Genomic DNA, 16,512 nt, shown 5'->3' with positions numbered 1-16,512 from the left:
TTCCAATCAACAACACAGCCTAATGTTTTAACTTATTTATTTTATGTTCTCCTTAAAATTGAAAGTGAAAATTATTTGATACAAAAAATTGTATTACAGGGTTATGGTTGACATAGCGTATGCATTATACTGCAGAATAACTTACACTCAGGCATCTGCAAGTCATTTCTTAATCTCTCTAAAAAAATCGAAACTATTTCAACTCCTATTATTTAAGAAAAATGAGAAAGATAAATAACAATATTTCAATCCTTATAAAAATGTAAAAACCCAACTTTAATCTCTTCAAATATATAAATATACAATTTCGTTTCTAAACATACAAAAATTAATGTGTAAACTTCAATTTTAATCTTTTTAAAACTTGTAATATGAAATCAGTGTGCCAAAAGGACCAATTGACCATTTGAGGCACAACATGTGAATCTTTTAGGCATCTCTACATTTACACATTGTATTTTCATCTAATTGAGTAATGTTAGGCGAGGAAAAGGGTGAACATCTTCAAATTTACAAGTAATGTGTCATGAATCATGATTGAAACAAAGCAAGCTTGACATTTCAATGGAGGAGATATCAATTATATAGTAAGGACAATTGATTAAATTTACTGAAACGTGAAGAGAAAGTCGATATTATGTTATATCAATTATTTAATATGCTATACACAATCAGTTGTTAATTAGGCCTGAATTTTTACACAAATTTCTATTTATTTCATTAAAATTTACAAAGTTTATAATTTTTTCTTAAACTTTTAGAATTACTTTTATTTTATTTTATCAAAATTCATTTTTGTATGTATTCTCAATGTGAAATAATTTGTATTTTGTTCAACTGATTTCACGAATTGAAACAAAAATAATGTTTTAATCTCACATGTTTCATTATACATCACATTTCATTTGAAAATAATTTTAACCATAAAAACAAAATTATGATTTTATAATTTCATTGATTAATTTTTTTTTATCAATCACATTCATTATATCACTCTCCAACTTTCATATATTTTTTTTTATTTCTTTCACTTTTATTCAATCAAAAGAACCCCATTCTCCATTCTTTTTCCTCACAAATCCATTTATTTTTCTCTCCCTCAAATATATCTTTTAAGTCCAGACAAAGCATTAATCTGTCAAAGTATACAACAGAATAACCAGACTTATTTATAAAATAAAGGAAAAAAAAATTCCGTTTCAAACTTTCAAGACTGAAAGAGTACCATTGTCCTAGTTTAAAGAACTAAAAACATTCAATTATATTTAAAAAAATTCCTTATAGAAAGTGCAATATAAAATTTTCTAACTCTAATACCGACACTAGGTTCTGAGTCGATTATAGATGAAGGGCATCAAAACACCATTAATTATTTTTCATACCTGCCGTTGTCTAATTTCGAACTGTAATTTGTTGTCGGCTACTGTGCAATTTTTTAAACTAACCCAATGTGTGTCCATGGAGAGAAAATCCTAGAACAAAACCCTAACCCTTCAGAAAGAATAGCACAAAACCAACTAACACAGACAAAAGAAGGATAAGACCAGCAGCAACAACATTAATGTGACCGGGCTTCACACTTTTACTACTTGAACTCTTGCCTCCGCCATCATGTTTGCTCTTGTCTTCCATGAGATGAATTTCAGAATTGGATGGCACTGCCAGGTCAAAGAAAGATTTAGTTTTGAAAGATAACACTTCTTTTTCTGGCTCTAAAATTGTAGATACTTCCATTGGGGCTTTCATGGATAATAACTCCACGCAATGATCCTTAAAAACCTAAGGAATGAAAAACACAAGTCAGGAATAATATTTAAAAAATAGCAGTAAGAAAGAAGAAATTAAAATAAAAGTGCAAGTTCATGTAACAGTGACAAGTAACATTATTATCATATTACTTTGCTTTTAACAGGCTAGGCAGCCGCTTTTTCAAATATGTTGATATTGGAAAACAAAATCATGTGTAATTCACGCTCCTCAATTCAAGAAATACATGCATTTTTTATTTGCAAAGCATCAGGTCATACCTTGATTGATTAGATAGTTGTTCAAGGTATGACCCGGTGCTTGAATCAAGGTATGACCTGGTGCTTTATTTCTTCCAGAAACATCCCAGAATCAATAAATTATTGATATTGTCAAGACAGGAATGTCTCTTTATGCACATGTTCAAGGACCAGTTCAAAATTCTTAAACAAATAACATTTTTTTTTCTGCAACAATACACATAATGCAAAACAGAGTAGTGGGTCTTCAAACAAAACCACACAAGGAAACAAATTTAGACACAAGAAACAAAATATCTATTATTTCCCTACAGAAATGGAACAAACCTCGACAGTTTCAGACGGCTGCAAATAATCACACACAAACACCCCAGCTAACCAAGGTGCAAAGACTCTTTTAGGAAATGGAAGACTACATCCTTTTCTGCCAAAAAAACAAAGGATAGGTTTAATTAATTAAACAAACCAGATCATAGGAAGCCAAAATAACAAAAACGTATCACTTTAATCTATGTATTGACATGATTATATCACTTATAGAGGTTTATGGTGGCATAAATCTAGAATGTGAGTTTCAGATTATACGCATTTAGGTCACGGATTTACTCTCTATTTATGTATCTATGTAAACTTTAACAATCAATATACAGAAAATGCTAATCGACGATTCATTAAGTGGAAATGTGGCATAAAATCCCCTGAGAGAGTACTTGTTCCCAGGTTCAAATCCACTATCAGGCCATTTTTCCACTGCTCAATCTACCATCCCTCTCCCCACACCAGGCTATGGACCTCTTTGCAACCAAAAAACGAATACAAAATAATAGCCCACTGTAAACATTACCAATCAGCAATGAAATCAATTGAACCTTGTTAGCTGGATCACAAAAAAGAAAAAAGCCAAGAAAATCATTGTGAAATAAAAATCTGCCTAAATGAAAAATCAGACTCCCCTGTGAACTTCAGGAACTGAGACAACATACATCTACCCTCCCCAAACCCCACAAGGCAGAAGCCTCATGCACTGGATCACCACTTTCACTGTAGGTGTTTGAAACAATCCAATGATAAATGATAGATAGATCCCACAGTCTAATTGCATGAACTTAACAAGAGAATTCCAGTCAGTAAGTAAGAATCAGGTAATACGTGTACAAAAAGCAATAACCTTGTAAGATGGCATCACATCAGGAACAAGTATCAATGAGTACTGTACCATTGTTACAAGTTACCTACCTCAATGTGTGTAACACTAGTTGGGGAACAGGCTTTTCAACTGATATTTCATTGCTTGCCTGGCCTCCAAAATCATGATTGTTACCGGAGTCAACATCTACCTCATCACAGATTATATCCAATCTACTTAGCAGACTCTTAATGATATCTCCCTACACACAGAATAGTAATCAATGACAGTACTAGACAAAATCAGGAAGAGATGATAGTGGGGGAAGTTATCACTTTATTAATCAACTAATTATATTTTAGGGTAGATATTTCCAAACAATTGTCAATCCTAAGACAACCATGGAATAAAAGGACAAAAGTTTCATCATAAAATCATGAACAGAATGAATATAGATAATTATTGACTCACCTTTATATCAGTGACGGCTTGTGAAATTGGCTCTTTTGAATTCAGATATGCAAAAGAACATATCAAGCCACTAAATGAAAGAAGACCAACAACATCTCCTTGGCTGCATGCTTTACAAAATATTAACTGTTAATGTTGGAAACTGAAGTTTTAAAACAACAAGAAAAATAAGAATAACAATAATAACCAGAACTTATATGACATAAGGCAGCAGATAAACATACCTTCAATAGAACTATTGTTCAGAAATGGTAGAAGGAGTTCGACTTCATGCACACCATCAGATGAATATGACTCACTCTCAACAACCTAAATTTATATAGAAATGAATTTCTTATAAATAATGATATCATAAGGATTTTCTACAAATTGTAATAAAAAAATAGTTTAGGGAAATAAACCTAAACCACGGACAAAAGCAGTGACTCTTGGGGGTTTTTCCTAACCTAAGGGCGTGTTAAGTTTTGAAGAGAGAAATAGATGGAAGTTGATTTCATTCTTTTTCCTTTTATTTTTCTCTTCAAGAAGTGTTTATAGAAAAATTTGTCCAAACAGACTCTATGTGACAAACTACAACTTTAAGATATAACTTAACCTAAATGTAAGCTCTGGATAGCTTCTTACTTCTGAATAAAGTTTACTAAACATGAAACACTAACCAGAAATTAGAAGTAAAAGGCTGAAAAGAAAAAGAGGTAATCGAGTAGTTACCAATTTACCGTCAATCAAGGCCTTTGCACCTGTAAGCTCTTTGGCATGAACAGAGATCACATGACGAAGAACATCACTCAATGTCTGAAACTTCGATCCACTGTCACGTAATATGGGTAACCTTGCAGGACATAACAGAAAACACCATATCCAATTACCTCAAATTACCAACAGATTCAGCAGATAATCTACGAATATCACAGATTTCACAGAATGTTACCTAATGTTGAAGTTGTACATGCACTTGTACGTCTGTAGGGAAGTTAAGACCTTCCCCATTTTAAAATCACAAGGCCGCAAACTACTTGATGTAATATTGGAAGACAATGAACAGTTTCTACAATTCCACCTACACTGATAGCAACATCTGAGCATCACATCACAAACTAAAATAATAATACAAAATGGAACAATCATTGGTATTAGGGTTACCTTCTAGGACTATAACAAATATGAAGAAGCAGTCTCTCATCCCAATCACCCTCCAAAACCGGCGCTGCGTCAGCAACACCCTTCACTGTCTACAAGACAACACATACATAGTTAATCACGAAGTCAAATACGAATGCAGTAACTAGTAACCAATTGTTAACATACCTGGCAAAGCATTATGGTGGAATTCTTGAACCCGGCATCGCTGACCCAAACGTATAGGCCCACGACCTTCATGCCACCGACGAGCATTCTAGAAACCTGGCGTGCATGTTCGCCCACCCAGTCCTTGTCGATGAACAGGGAAGAGGAATCGGCGGGCTCGGATTTGGATTTGGGCTTCGGGCCCTTCTTCTTGTCGGGTTCGGTGAGGGAACAGGCGGGCTCACCGGAATCGTTGAGTGGGGTGGGAATCAAATCGAAGAGGAAGGCCCGGCCCAAAGCGGAGCTGAACTTGCCGATTAGAAGACCCACCTGAAAGTAAAACCGGAGGTGTTAGTTAGTTAGTTAGGTATTTCGGAGAGGGAGAGTGAGAGTGTGACAGAGATGGCATCAGAGATTGTGCCTCCGATGGAATTGCGGATTGGCTGAGACGATCCTCCGCCAATTTGAGTCGCGTTTCTTCTCCGATCACGGCTTTCGCCATCGCTGATTATTCAATTGCTACCGTCACTAACCAGTACATTAATCACCAGACCTATGCTTCAAATTCCGTTCACTTTAATTCTATGAAACCTATTCAGTTTGCCCTGTTTATGCAGCTTCAGACACTGTTATTCCCCTTTTGGTAAACCCTCGAATCAATTTTTGACGCATGCACTTAACTGCTCCAGATCTTAACAACTATACATTCTGATGAATACATTTTTTTAAATATATAAATTATATTTTTTAATCCACAATATTCCACTTAAAATATATTATAAAAATATTATTTAATTATCAATACCTTTTTCCACAAAAATTATTGAATTTTACTTTAAAGATTCAGATATAGTAAATAATCAGATAAATAAGAAAATAAAATGTATTCCTGTAATTTATAAGCATATATAAAGAAATTCCCAAAAAAGTACTATTTATTTTTTAATTTGCATTTTTTATTCCACTATATTCTTTAAAAAAAATTGTGTAATAATTATTTTTTATATTTTTTTGAAAATTTTTGCACACACTTTCATTTTTCTTAAGTTACTTTCTATTATTATTTTTTGTTTCGTGAGGTTGAGTTGTTTCAACTACCACTTAACACTTAAGTGAAATAAATTGATTTACCAACATATTAACGACTAAATATTCAAACTGGTATTAAAATAAATGTGTTCACTAATTTGTTATTGTTTAAAGTTGGCATGAAAATGAGTTAATGAAAGATTTATTTGTTAAAGTCTTTCAATAATGTTTCATATATGGCACACAAACATTTTTGTTTTCACATTTTATGATAAATAGATGAATTTTTCAATGAACTACATAAAAAAAATTGACTTGGAACCAACATTTTTTCAATGAGTTTTGATTAATAATTTCTTTTATCTATCTATTTTAAACGTAAAAGAGATTTCATGTTCTTTTTCCTAGAAGCTAGCAAAATACAGGTACATATGGTTGCGCATTTCGTTATTCAATGAAAAACATAATGAGTGAATTAAGTTGCAAATTAACAAAAATTAATTATTTTATAAATAAGCATGGAAACATTACATACATTTCATCATGTTTATTTATTTCAACTTTCAATCAATCTTAATAAATAAACCAAAGAAAACAAATGTGAATATAGTCCCTGGAAATGTTATGTCTTAATAGATTTTTAATTTCTCTAACAAATAATATTTGTTATTCTCCATATCAATAAATAATCTCTTCTCAAACTTTTGTTCATGAAAATGTCTGATGTACTTTTTTTTTTCTTGAAAAATTATATTCTTAAATTTTTATTCATAGAAACAAGATATAAATTCCAAATTTTTTAAAAATAAACATGAAAACGAGATTATTTTGCATAATCTAAAAGCAAACATTACAACAATGAAAAAAAACACATTTAAAAAAAGAAGTTGACATAGTTCCAAAACATTTTCACTTCACTGCAAGTTTCCAAATCCAATTGCAATTCCCACTTGAGTGCGTGTGACGTCACTTAAACCAGATAAATGATGGAATTGTGTGAACAAGCCGAAAAACAAGTTTAGTGCCGGTAAAAACACTTAATAATTGAACGAGGTGGGGTAATCACCTACACCCGTGTCTACGGAAACTGTTCCGGAAACACCTCCATTAATCAATTCTTTCATTTTCCATCGTCCGCGCCGCACACAATCAGCCCCACTCTTCCTTCTTGCTTACTCACCTATTCGTCACAAGTCCACCATGCTTTCTCCGTCTCCAATGTATCCCCACAAACAATATTAAAAAAAAAATCAAATTTTTTTGCATTTCTTTTTCAAATTTCCTTCTTTCATTTTCTCTTTCCACACACCAATTTTCTTCACTCCGATTTCCCCAATCGACTTCCCTTTCTATGACCTACCAACCAATCAAAGTTCCTTCATAGCTGTCATACTCTCTTTCTGTTTCTATTTTCTTTTTGCTTAATTTCAAAGAGTGAAGTTGGTCTCTTTCAGTTTCTCTATTTCCTTGCTAAGAAGGGACTTAATAAACTAATAAATTCAAAATAAAAAATTGGAAAAGTGCGAAGCTTGTGATTAACGTTTGATTGGTGAAACGCTTTTGGGATTGGAAGAGTGTGCAATGCAGAAGCTGAGATTGGTGCAGTGAGAGGGAGAGAGATGGTGCTGAGGAAAGTTGGGAAGTATGAGATTGGGAGGACGATTGGGGAGGGAACTTTTGCGAAAGTGAAATTCGCTCAGAACACAGAAACTGGAGAGAGCGTGGCCATGAAAGTGCTCGACCGTAGCACCATCATCAAGCACAAGATGGTCGACCAGGTAGCACTCTCAATTAATTAACTTTCCTTATAAGCTTAATTTTCCTTTAGCTGAAAAATGTTTCATTACTGGTGTGTTTCTATTATTGTGCAGATCAAGAGGGAGATTTCTATTATGAAGCTAGTTAGGCATCCTTATGTTGTTCGCCTGTACGAGGCATGTGATAATTGCTTTCTGTTTCTGTAATTAAGGGTCTGTTTGGGTTCTTTTCAAAGTTGTCATCCAATTTCGAATCATGATTGAATTATGGAATATGGTGTCAATTAAGGTTTCAGAAGTATTTTCGAGCAAGTAAAAGGAAAACCTGAATCTTGGATTTTTAATTTTTTAATTTTTTAATTTTTTAATTATTGTTTGAAAATTGGAGTGAAGAACAGCTGTGGAAGTATATTTTGAGAATCTTCCTTCCTAAATGAAAAGTTCTTTAAGAGAATAGACATGCTGACTCAATATTTTCTCTGACAAGCCATTATTGATGTTTCTCTTGTTTGTTGTCGCCACTCACAAGCACTTTGTTTTTCTGTAAAAATATGGTTTTCTTCAGGTTCTTGCAAGCCGTACTAAGATTTACATCATATTGGAGTTCATCACGGGTGGTGAATTGTTCGATAAAATTGTGAGTATCTCAAGATGGAACCTTTTATTGTAGGTTTTAGTAACCACAATTGAAAGATATTAACCATGTTCATGATGAATACTATAAATGTGCAGATACACCATGGCCGTCTTAGGGAAGCTGATTCTAGAAGATATTTCCAACAGCTTATTGATGGTGTAGATTATTGCCACAGCAAGGGAGTTTATCATAGAGATTTAAAGGTTTGCATTGAGTGGGATATGCAAATTTGTCTGTTATCCTAATCATGATTTCTTCTAATTTTCTTCTTTGCCTTGTGCAGCCTGAAAATCTTTTACTTGATTCTCTAGGAAATATAAAGATTTCCGATTTTGGTTTGAGTGCATTGCCTGAACAGGTGAGCTTGTTACAACAATAGCTTTTTATATATGACTGTGATTCATGTAAGATATAACAATAGCAAAGGGCCTCAAACTTGTTGAACATTTTCATAGGGAGTGAGTATCCTTCGAACAACTTGTGGGACTCCAAACTATGTAGCTCCTGAGGTAAATACATGTCTGGCTTGTCGTGTAGCTTATTTTCAGTAATCCAGTTTATGTCAAATGTAAATACTGACCATTCTTTTGCTGACATCTTCATTTTTCTTTTGACTCTGTGGACTCAGGTACTCAGCCATAAGGGTTACAACGGTGCTGTGGCAGATGTTTGGTCCTGTGGGGTTATCCTGTATGTCCTACTGGCTGGATATCTTCCATTTGATGAGCTTGATCTAACCACCTTATATAGTAAGGCATGAATTTAAGCATGTCAAATAAATAGTTTACTGTATAATATATTGTATTGCAAATAAAATAGTTATCTTGCATTTATTGAAATACATCATTATTATTTATGAGCCATTTGACATGATAATAAGTAGTAAACAATTTGCTATTATGGGGTCAAAATTTATCTGTTTTTTATGAAAGAGTGTCCAGAGTAGCAAATTGACCCTGAATGAAAGAATTGGAAATGGAAGTTTTTATCAGTAGTCTCTTGCATCTCTTAATAGGTGCAGACTGTTGTTCTGACAAGCTATGAGTTCTGGTGTTAACACTCTTCTATTCTGTGTTGAAAGGCTCAAGAAATATTGCATTATCTGAGGGTTGCGTTGCTAGTCGATTGTTTTCATCAAAGTGGAATTTGGATTGTTATTGACTATGATAAATTTTCCTTTTTTTTCGTTTTTTTTTTCAGATTGAGAGAGCAGAATTTTCAAGCCCTCCTTGGTTTCCTGTGGGAGCAAAAATCTTGATAAAAAGAATTTTGGACCCAAATCCTGAAACCGTAAGTATTTGCATTGCGCAACAGGAGTTGGCACAACCTTTCTCAGCTAATTTAAAATTAATGTTCTATGGCCATAGAAATAGAAAATCAATTGGGTATTTTGAGATATGTTGTGATACAATGGTATCTAAAAAGCTGAAAGTGTGATGACATATAGTTCTCGAGCATGATTGGGAACTACATGAACTTTCTAGTTTTAAAAGTGAATGGATTTGATAGAAAATATTGTATATATATATATGTGTATATATTTATATGGAAAGAATTGACTTCTTGATCCTCATTCTTTCTGACAAGTTTCCTTCCCTTGTTTCCATGCACTTTTGCAGCGTATGACCATTGAACAGATAAGAAATGATGAATGGTTTCAGAGGAGCTATGTTCCTGTCAGTCTTCTTGAGTATGAAGATGTAAATCTTGATGATGTAAATGCTGCTTTTGATGAAGCCGAGGTATGTTTATCTGTTTGTGTGTGTTTTGATCAGCAATGTGTGTGTGTTTAAAAAAATCTGGTATTTAAGCTAATCTGCCTTCATTTTCCAGTCTACCTATTCAATTTCATATGTTAGAATGAATCTGAGATAGAATGGACACAATGTTTTAGGATTTTAATTTAATATTAGAGTTTTTGAATTTGAAGTATTTGTTATCAGTATTAGGGAGGGGACTTTATTCTTTTTTGGATTATTCATTCTCAATTTGAATAGGATAATCTTATCAGAGTTTTGGTTATACTGGGTATACGAATATATCCTCAGCTTTGACATTTAAGATGCTTTTGATAGTTGTAATGAACTTGAAATTTCCTTTATTTGGAGAGTATTTGAAACATGAGACGTAGTAGCACCCTAGGATTGTTTATCAGGTGAGTAACTTGCCAAGAAAAGCACTTCTAGTTCCTGATCTACATCAGAATCATATACAATGAGTACCGTGTTGATCACTCCACAATTCCATTTAATAAACAGGCATATCAAAGAACCATAAACAATAATAATATTAGTAAAAGATATTTTGAATTATCTTATTCCTGGAAAAACCATTTCATTACTGGTATAATTGAGTTGAAGGAAGTTGAACATAATGCAAATCGAGTAGTCATTTTCTACAACTGGTGAAAGAGGCCAGCTTGTTTTCTCTTGTTGCTAGCTTACTGATTATTTTGTTGCTGAAGGAACAGAGGGCTGATCAACAATGTGATAACGAGGACATGGGTCCTTTAATGCTTAATGCATTTGACTTGATTATTCTGTCTCAAGGCTTAAATCTTGCAACAATCTTTGATCGTGGACAGGTATTTAATTGTTACATTGTGTATGGATGTCGCTCAGTCAGTAATCATATCTAAATGTTCAAATACTACCCTGAAGTAAACTATAGATGTAATCTTTACCATGTTACATGATGGCACCTACTTACAATATTCTTTCATTTAAGGGTCTAAATCTCTTAAATATTTTCCATAATTATCGTTATGCTATCTGATTTGTCACTCTAATATCCTTGCAGGACTCTGTAAAGTACCAAACGCGCTTTATCACTCAAAAGCCAGCAAAGGTGGTTTTATCGAGTATGGAAGTGGTGGCACAATCAATGGGATATAAGACTCATATTCGCAACTACAAGGTTTATTTGCATTTACATGTTTGATTTACTTGATTTCACTGCTTTTGTTACTCTGGCATCATCATTTTGTCCATTCACATACACTTTTCAAATCTTTAGTCATCTGAAGTGATATTTGTGTGAATTTTCAGATGAGGGTAGAGGGTGTTTCAGCAAATAAAACATCATATTTCTCTGTCATCCTTGAAGTAAGTTTCCATCCCTCTCTCCCAGAATTTCAACTACCCCTTGACATTATGGCTAAAAGAATAATTCTTATTTCTCTGCTCCAAGATTTTTGAAGTGGCTCCTACATTTTATATGGTGGACATTCAGAAAGCAGCTGGAGATACTGGTGAATACCTCAAGGTATGTTTTTGAAAACCTCAGTTTTTCCCATGTCGATTGCTTACATTTATGAAGAAAGATGCACTCCATATTGTTGCAGTTCTATAAGAACTTTCATAGCAATCTTGAGGATATAATATGGAAACCGCCTCATGAAGCAAGCAAATCAAGGATCTCCAAGACCAAAAGCAAAAGGCGATAGATTCAACACCCCTCATACGTGTCTTGGTTGAAACAAAAGAGGAAAAAACAAAACAAAACAAAACAAAGCAATGTGGAAGACATAATTGAAGACATGGCCCACCATGTCAAGGTTTTATAAATACGGTTTGCCCAGGTTTTTTTACAGCAACACTTTTTTTTATGAAGTCTGCAAATACCACATCGGAAGGTTATTTATTTCACCAAATGTACTAATTTTTAGTCACTAGGAAAGTCAATTTCTTCCGTCTATACTTTCCAATGAGTTTTTTTTTAACGAGATTGGTAACTCCAAAGTCCAAATTAAGATCTCAACATGTCCTTATTATTAGTATTATTTTGTTATTGTAAAAAGTTAATTAATGTGAAAATGTGTCTCAATTGAGGTTTACACAATAAAAAAATTTTATAGTTAGCTTTTGTTTTTTTTCTTAAATTTATGATATTTAAATTTTCTTTTATACATATAATATAATTTTAAAAAAACATTATATTTTAATAAAATTTAAATATATAAACTAATTTATCATATTGATATTTAAAAAATATGATGATGTAGCTACAAACTGTTTCACTAATATTAGAATTAGAAATGCGGAAGAAACTATGGTGGTGTCTCATTACTACGTATAGGATCATTGATTTGTTTTGATTTATCGTTTATCTTCGATGGTGTTAGTTATTATTTTTATGGATGAATAATTTATACTAACATTATATTTTAAAATGAAATAAAGTATTGTGTGTGGGTTAATGTGATTATTATAACTAGAGGTGATGGATAATTATAGTTAGTAGAAGTGTTAAAATATAAGCGAACTACAAATCTCTATATTAGTTCAACCTTTTGTACTCAATTTATTTTTTTCGCCAACTTTCTTTCATTTTGGAGTAATTTTCTCAAATTGTAAAAAACATATTCGAACTTTTTTATTCTAGAATGAATGTGAGATGATTCAAGAAATATGTGGAGTTGGAAAGAAACTTCTTTCATATACAATACCTATATATGTGTTAGGACATTGTCGTCTTTAGATATTTATAGGGTTTAGAATAATCTATATTTTAGTGTTACTTTAGAATCATTTATGAATTTTCAATTTTATTTTTGAACTTTTTTATTTTTTAAAATTGCCAATTAAATTTTATTAACTAAATTATTATAATATCTCAGTCAATCATAAGTCACTCAAATTTAATCTTAAACTAATATATCTGGGTCGCATTGTCAATATTACGAGCCTCAACTTCATTACTATCGAAGTTGTTGTACTAAAGAATAAAAAATATCTTATTTGAATAGAAAAATGTTATTTTAACAAGATATGTTTACAATTGTAATAATAAGAATATGATATAATGTAATTCTAAAATTTTAAAATTATTTTATTTTAACAAAAAATATTTCTCTTTTTATATAATGGAAATTTGTCGACATTTGTTTGAATTTGTCTACCTATCATGTGGGGCTCAATTCCCTATCTAGCATCATTTACACTTTTATTTCCCTATCTAGTACTCTTTTATTTTTATTTCCCTATCTAGCACCCTTTTGTTTTTATTTTCCTATTTAACACCCTTTTATTTTTTATTTCCCCATCTAGCATCATTTCAAAAATAAATAAAAAATTATTATTTTTTTATAATTTTAATTTTGAATATATTAAAAAATAAGTATTTTTAATGTTTAAAATGTTAGAAATATAATTAATGAATAAAGAAATGAGTTTTTACAAAATAAAAAAGTAATAAATTAAAATGTTTAGTTTAATTTTTTTTTTAAGAATGAAGAAAATAAAAAATTAAACTCTACAACAACATAAAAGTTGAATCTATACACATAAATTAGTATTTATTTTTGTTATTATTGATAATGTAATCATGTTAATTTCAAGTAAAAAATGCAGGACATAATTATAAAAAAATCAAAGTCAATTAGTATTAATTAATATTGAACGCACAAATAATATTGAAGTGTCTATCTACCCTAAATGCAAAATCCTAAAAAAACTAATGCAATTGCTACACTTAATGCTTAAAAATGAGAAAAGGAAAAATGTAAAAATAAATAAATATATATATATATAGAAAATAAAAACAACAACATTGCAACAGATCTTTCATGTTACGAAAGACTATTTGATGAAACTCATAAATGAAGAGTATTGGTCTACATACTGGTCCCAACATGAAAATAACATCAAAGGAGAGACCTAAGTCAAGTCGAATAAAGACTGATATGGACATAAGAGAACAACATAATTGAACAAAAAAATGTTCATATTGTCAAACACTAGGACACACAAAAAGAACATGTCCCAATATTATTGAATTGTGCACTTCTCGTCATTAATTATTACCATTGAAGAAAATATTAAATAAATGATCATCTTTCATTTATTTTTCTTTGTATGATCAACATCTCCTTATTTAGTATCGTCTTATATCTCTTATCTTTATCTTGTTTGGATTTTTCTTTATATCTTGTATATTTATCTTATTTTGTTTTGCCTTTATTTTATATCTTATATGTTTTTAGTTATTATTTTTTTCTGCCATTGTTTATTTATTTTTGTTTTTTGTTTTTATTTTATTATTGCTGTTTTTATTTTCTATACTTATTTATTTTTGCATTTTTTTCTTCTCATTTTTAAGCATTAAGTGTAGCATTTGCACTAGTTTTTTTTAGGATTTTGCATTTAGGGTAGACACTTCAATATTATTTGTGTGTCCACTATTAATTAATACTATTTGACTTTGGTTTTTTTATAATTATGTCCTGTATTTTTTTACTTGAAATTAACATGATTACATCATCAATAATAATAAAAATAAATACTAATATATGTTTATAGATTCAACTTTTATGTTGTTGTAGGGTTTAATTTCTTATTTTCTTCATTCTTAAAAAAATAATTTTAAACTAAATATTTTTAATTTATTACTTTTTTTTTTATTTTGTAAAAACTAATATCTTTATTTATTAATTATATTTCTAACTATTTTAAACATTAAAAATACTTATTTTTAATCCATTCAAAATTAAAATTATCAAAAAAATAATAATTTATTATTTATTTATTTATTTTTAAAAATGTGCTAGATAGGGAAATAAAAAATAAAAGGGTGCTAGATAGGGAAATAAAAACAAAAGGGTGCTAGATAAGGAAATAAAAGCAAAAAGATACTAGGGAAATAAAAGTGTAAATGGTGATAGATAGAGAATTTACCCTCACGTGGACCTGTTATCGGGTGTGAATATATCAAAAACCTATATTAAAACTGTAAAGAGTAAAAGAGACAAATTTAGTATTGTTTTGAACCCTTTTTGTTTTTCTTATTTGTAGTTTATTTTCTTGTTTCCCAACTAACCACAAAGATTTTACCTCGTTAATAACACAAGGATGTAAATATTTTTAGACAATAATGAATTTATTTAGGGAACTTAATTATTTCTTGTTGTTAAAAAAATCATTCTATTGCATTAGAAGTCATGATCATGTTAAAATTAAATATTTATCCTCTCTGCTAAATACCAATTAAGCTCAATAGCTATAAAACGTTGACACGAAATTTCCTCATCATTTTGTTTGCTTAAATTTAACATTTAATTATTTAGTATCATTATACAGTCAAACATATTTTAAATTATTTTACCTTTTTAAAATAATTTTTCCAATAAAATAAACAATTTAATTTAAATATATTAAAGAAAAACATTGTTATAGATTTTGAATCTAAAAATTCATTTCATCCACTTTACAAATTTATTAATATTAGTATTTTTAATATTTATAATATTTTAGGTTGCATCGAAAATTCCTAATGAAAAAACATATTCAAATTAACTAAATTAGGAATTGTGTTTGAATAAGATATAGAAAATGACGGGGTGCTGATATTTTAACACTTAGAAAAAACTACTTACTGAATAATTTAAAATAATAAAATTTTAACTATATTTATTTTATTTTTTGACTCAAAATTCTAACACATACACTATTAACGTAGGTAATTAAGTGACGTTTTTTGAAGTCAAACTATTATTTTCTTAAAAGACTCAACTAGTATAACAGCAGATGTTAAAATGATTCAAAATACAAGTGTTTTAGAAACATGTATTTATTTTGTTCTTTATTATAAGATATTATTTTGAAATTTTATTATTATTATTTAATTACTATTTGTGTCTGATTTTTTTTTATATAAAATTTAATTAGAGTATTTTAGTTCATAAATAGTAAATGTTATGAATCGTCTCTTTCTCTTTATATATTAATTATTTAAGAATGACTTTAAAAATTTAAAATATTACAATATTAGACAGTTTAATATTAGGAATATTAATAATTATTTTTAATGAATAAAATTGATAAAAAAAATAATAATTTAAACAGCTGGTATTTTCAATTAATGAAAAATCATTTATTGGCTTCATACAATTAATGAAATATTGATTTGAGATTACTTAACTTAACATTAAAAAAATGAACAAACCAAAAGGTCAGTTACAAAATATAAAAATTATAAATAAAGTCAAATTGAGTCAATTTAAAGAAAGAACATAGTGGAACACAGTAACACACGTAAGTTAAAGTAAATTGAATAATTAATACTGAATAGAAAATAAAAAAAATGGTCTGAATTAGTTGCTAATTAACCCTCCATTACATTTCCACGCTTAACTAATAACGTTTGATATAAATCCTCATTAGATTGACAAAGCAAAGTCTGAAGGGGAGAAAAACAAATCGA

At 30.2% G+C, this 16,512-nt stretch overlaps 2 protein-coding genes across 11 annotated transcripts; one reads left to right on the top strand and one right to left on the bottom strand.

Moving 5' to 3' along the window:
- Nucleotides 1-1,338: 1,338 nt before the first annotated feature.
- On the bottom strand, nt 1,339-5,632 carry LOC137820345 (oxidoreductase, zinc-binding dehydrogenase family protein). 7 transcript variants are annotated; one of them, XR_011082610.1, is made up of 10 exons: nt 5,312-5,600; nt 4,912-5,220; nt 4,747-4,835; nt 4,535-4,663; nt 4,315-4,435; nt 3,828-3,912; nt 3,604-3,713; nt 3,243-3,394; nt 2,028-2,430; nt 1,339-1,779 (listed from the first exon to the last, which is right to left on the bottom strand). XR_011082610.1 is itself a non-coding variant. In XM_068624384.1 (10 exons), the coding sequence occupies exons 1-10, from the start codon at nt 5,390-5,392 to the stop codon at nt 1,486-1,488; spliced, it is 1,467 nt and encodes a 488-aa protein (XP_068480485.1). In that variant the 5' UTR covers nt 5,393-5,632; the 3' UTR covers nt 1,339-1,485. The 7 variants fall into 7 exon arrangements, 4 of the variants coding, with proteins under 4 accessions (XP_068480485.1, XP_090151019.1, XP_090151018.1 ...); XR_016515415.1 differs by having other exon boundaries at nt 2,334-2,430; nt 3,604-3,706; nt 5,312-5,593; XR_016515416.1 differs by having other exon boundaries at nt 3,604-3,706; nt 5,312-5,591.
- A 1,355-nt stretch (nt 5,633-6,987) lies between these two features.
- Nucleotides 6,988-12,088, top strand: LOC137820346 (CBL-interacting serine/threonine-protein kinase 8). 4 transcript variants are annotated; one of them, XM_068624385.2, is made up of 14 exons: nt 6,988-7,697; nt 7,791-7,853; nt 8,242-8,313; nt 8,409-8,516; nt 8,597-8,671; nt 8,769-8,822; nt 8,942-9,067; nt 9,514-9,603; nt 9,933-10,055; nt 10,778-10,897; nt 11,113-11,229; nt 11,361-11,417; nt 11,503-11,577; nt 11,657-12,088. In XM_068624385.2, exons 1-14 carry the CDS (start codon nt 7,539-7,541, stop codon nt 11,756-11,758), a joined length of 1,341 nt encoding a protein of 446 aa, XP_068480486.2. In that variant the 5' UTR covers nt 6,988-7,538; the 3' UTR covers nt 11,759-12,088. The 4 variants fall into 4 exon arrangements, with proteins under 4 accessions (XP_068480486.2, XP_068480487.2, XP_090151022.1 ...); XM_068624386.2 differs by having other exon boundaries at nt 6,990-7,697; nt 10,784-10,897; XM_090294896.1 differs by lacking the exon at nt 7,791-7,853 and having other exon boundaries at nt 7,184-7,697; nt 10,784-10,897.
- The last annotated feature ends 4,424 nt before the right edge of the window (nt 12,089-16,512 follow it).

Source organism: Phaseolus vulgaris, chromosome 9, assembly GCF_051622355.1.
Source record: "Phaseolus vulgaris cultivar YP4 chromosome 9, ASM5162235v1, whole genome shotgun sequence".
In the NCBI taxonomy this organism is placed as follows: Eukaryota; Viridiplantae; Streptophyta; class Magnoliopsida; order Fabales; family Fabaceae; genus Phaseolus; species Phaseolus vulgaris.
The sequence above is the reverse complement of the archived record's forward strand: the minus strand, read 5'-3'. Positions and strand labels throughout refer to the sequence as shown.

Bases quoted from the DNA above. Each gene is read 5' to 3' on its own strand.
- LOC137820345 (XM_068624384.1), bottom strand. From the start codon at position 5,392: ATGGCGAAAGCCGTGATCGGAGAAGAAACGCGACTCAAATTGGCGGAG. The intron at 4,436-4,534 runs GTAACATTCTGT...ATGTCCTGCAAG, and splicing joins ATGTACAACTTCAACATTAG to GTTACCCATATTACGTGACA. The intron at 3,395-3,603 runs GTGAGTCAATAA...TTCTGTGTGTAG, and splicing joins AAGCCGTCACTGATATAAAG to GGAGATATCATTAAGAGTCT.
- LOC137820346 (XM_068624385.2), top strand. From the start codon at position 7,539: ATGGTGCTGAGGAAAGTTGGGAAGTATGAGATTGGGAGGACGATTGGG. The intron at 10,898-11,112 runs GTATTTAATTGT...ATATCCTTGCAG, and splicing joins CAATCTTTGATCGTGGACAG to GACTCTGTAAAGTACCAAAC. The intron at 11,578-11,656 runs GTATGTTTTTGA...ATATTGTTGCAG, and splicing joins ATACTGGTGAATACCTCAAG to TTCTATAAGAACTTTCATAG.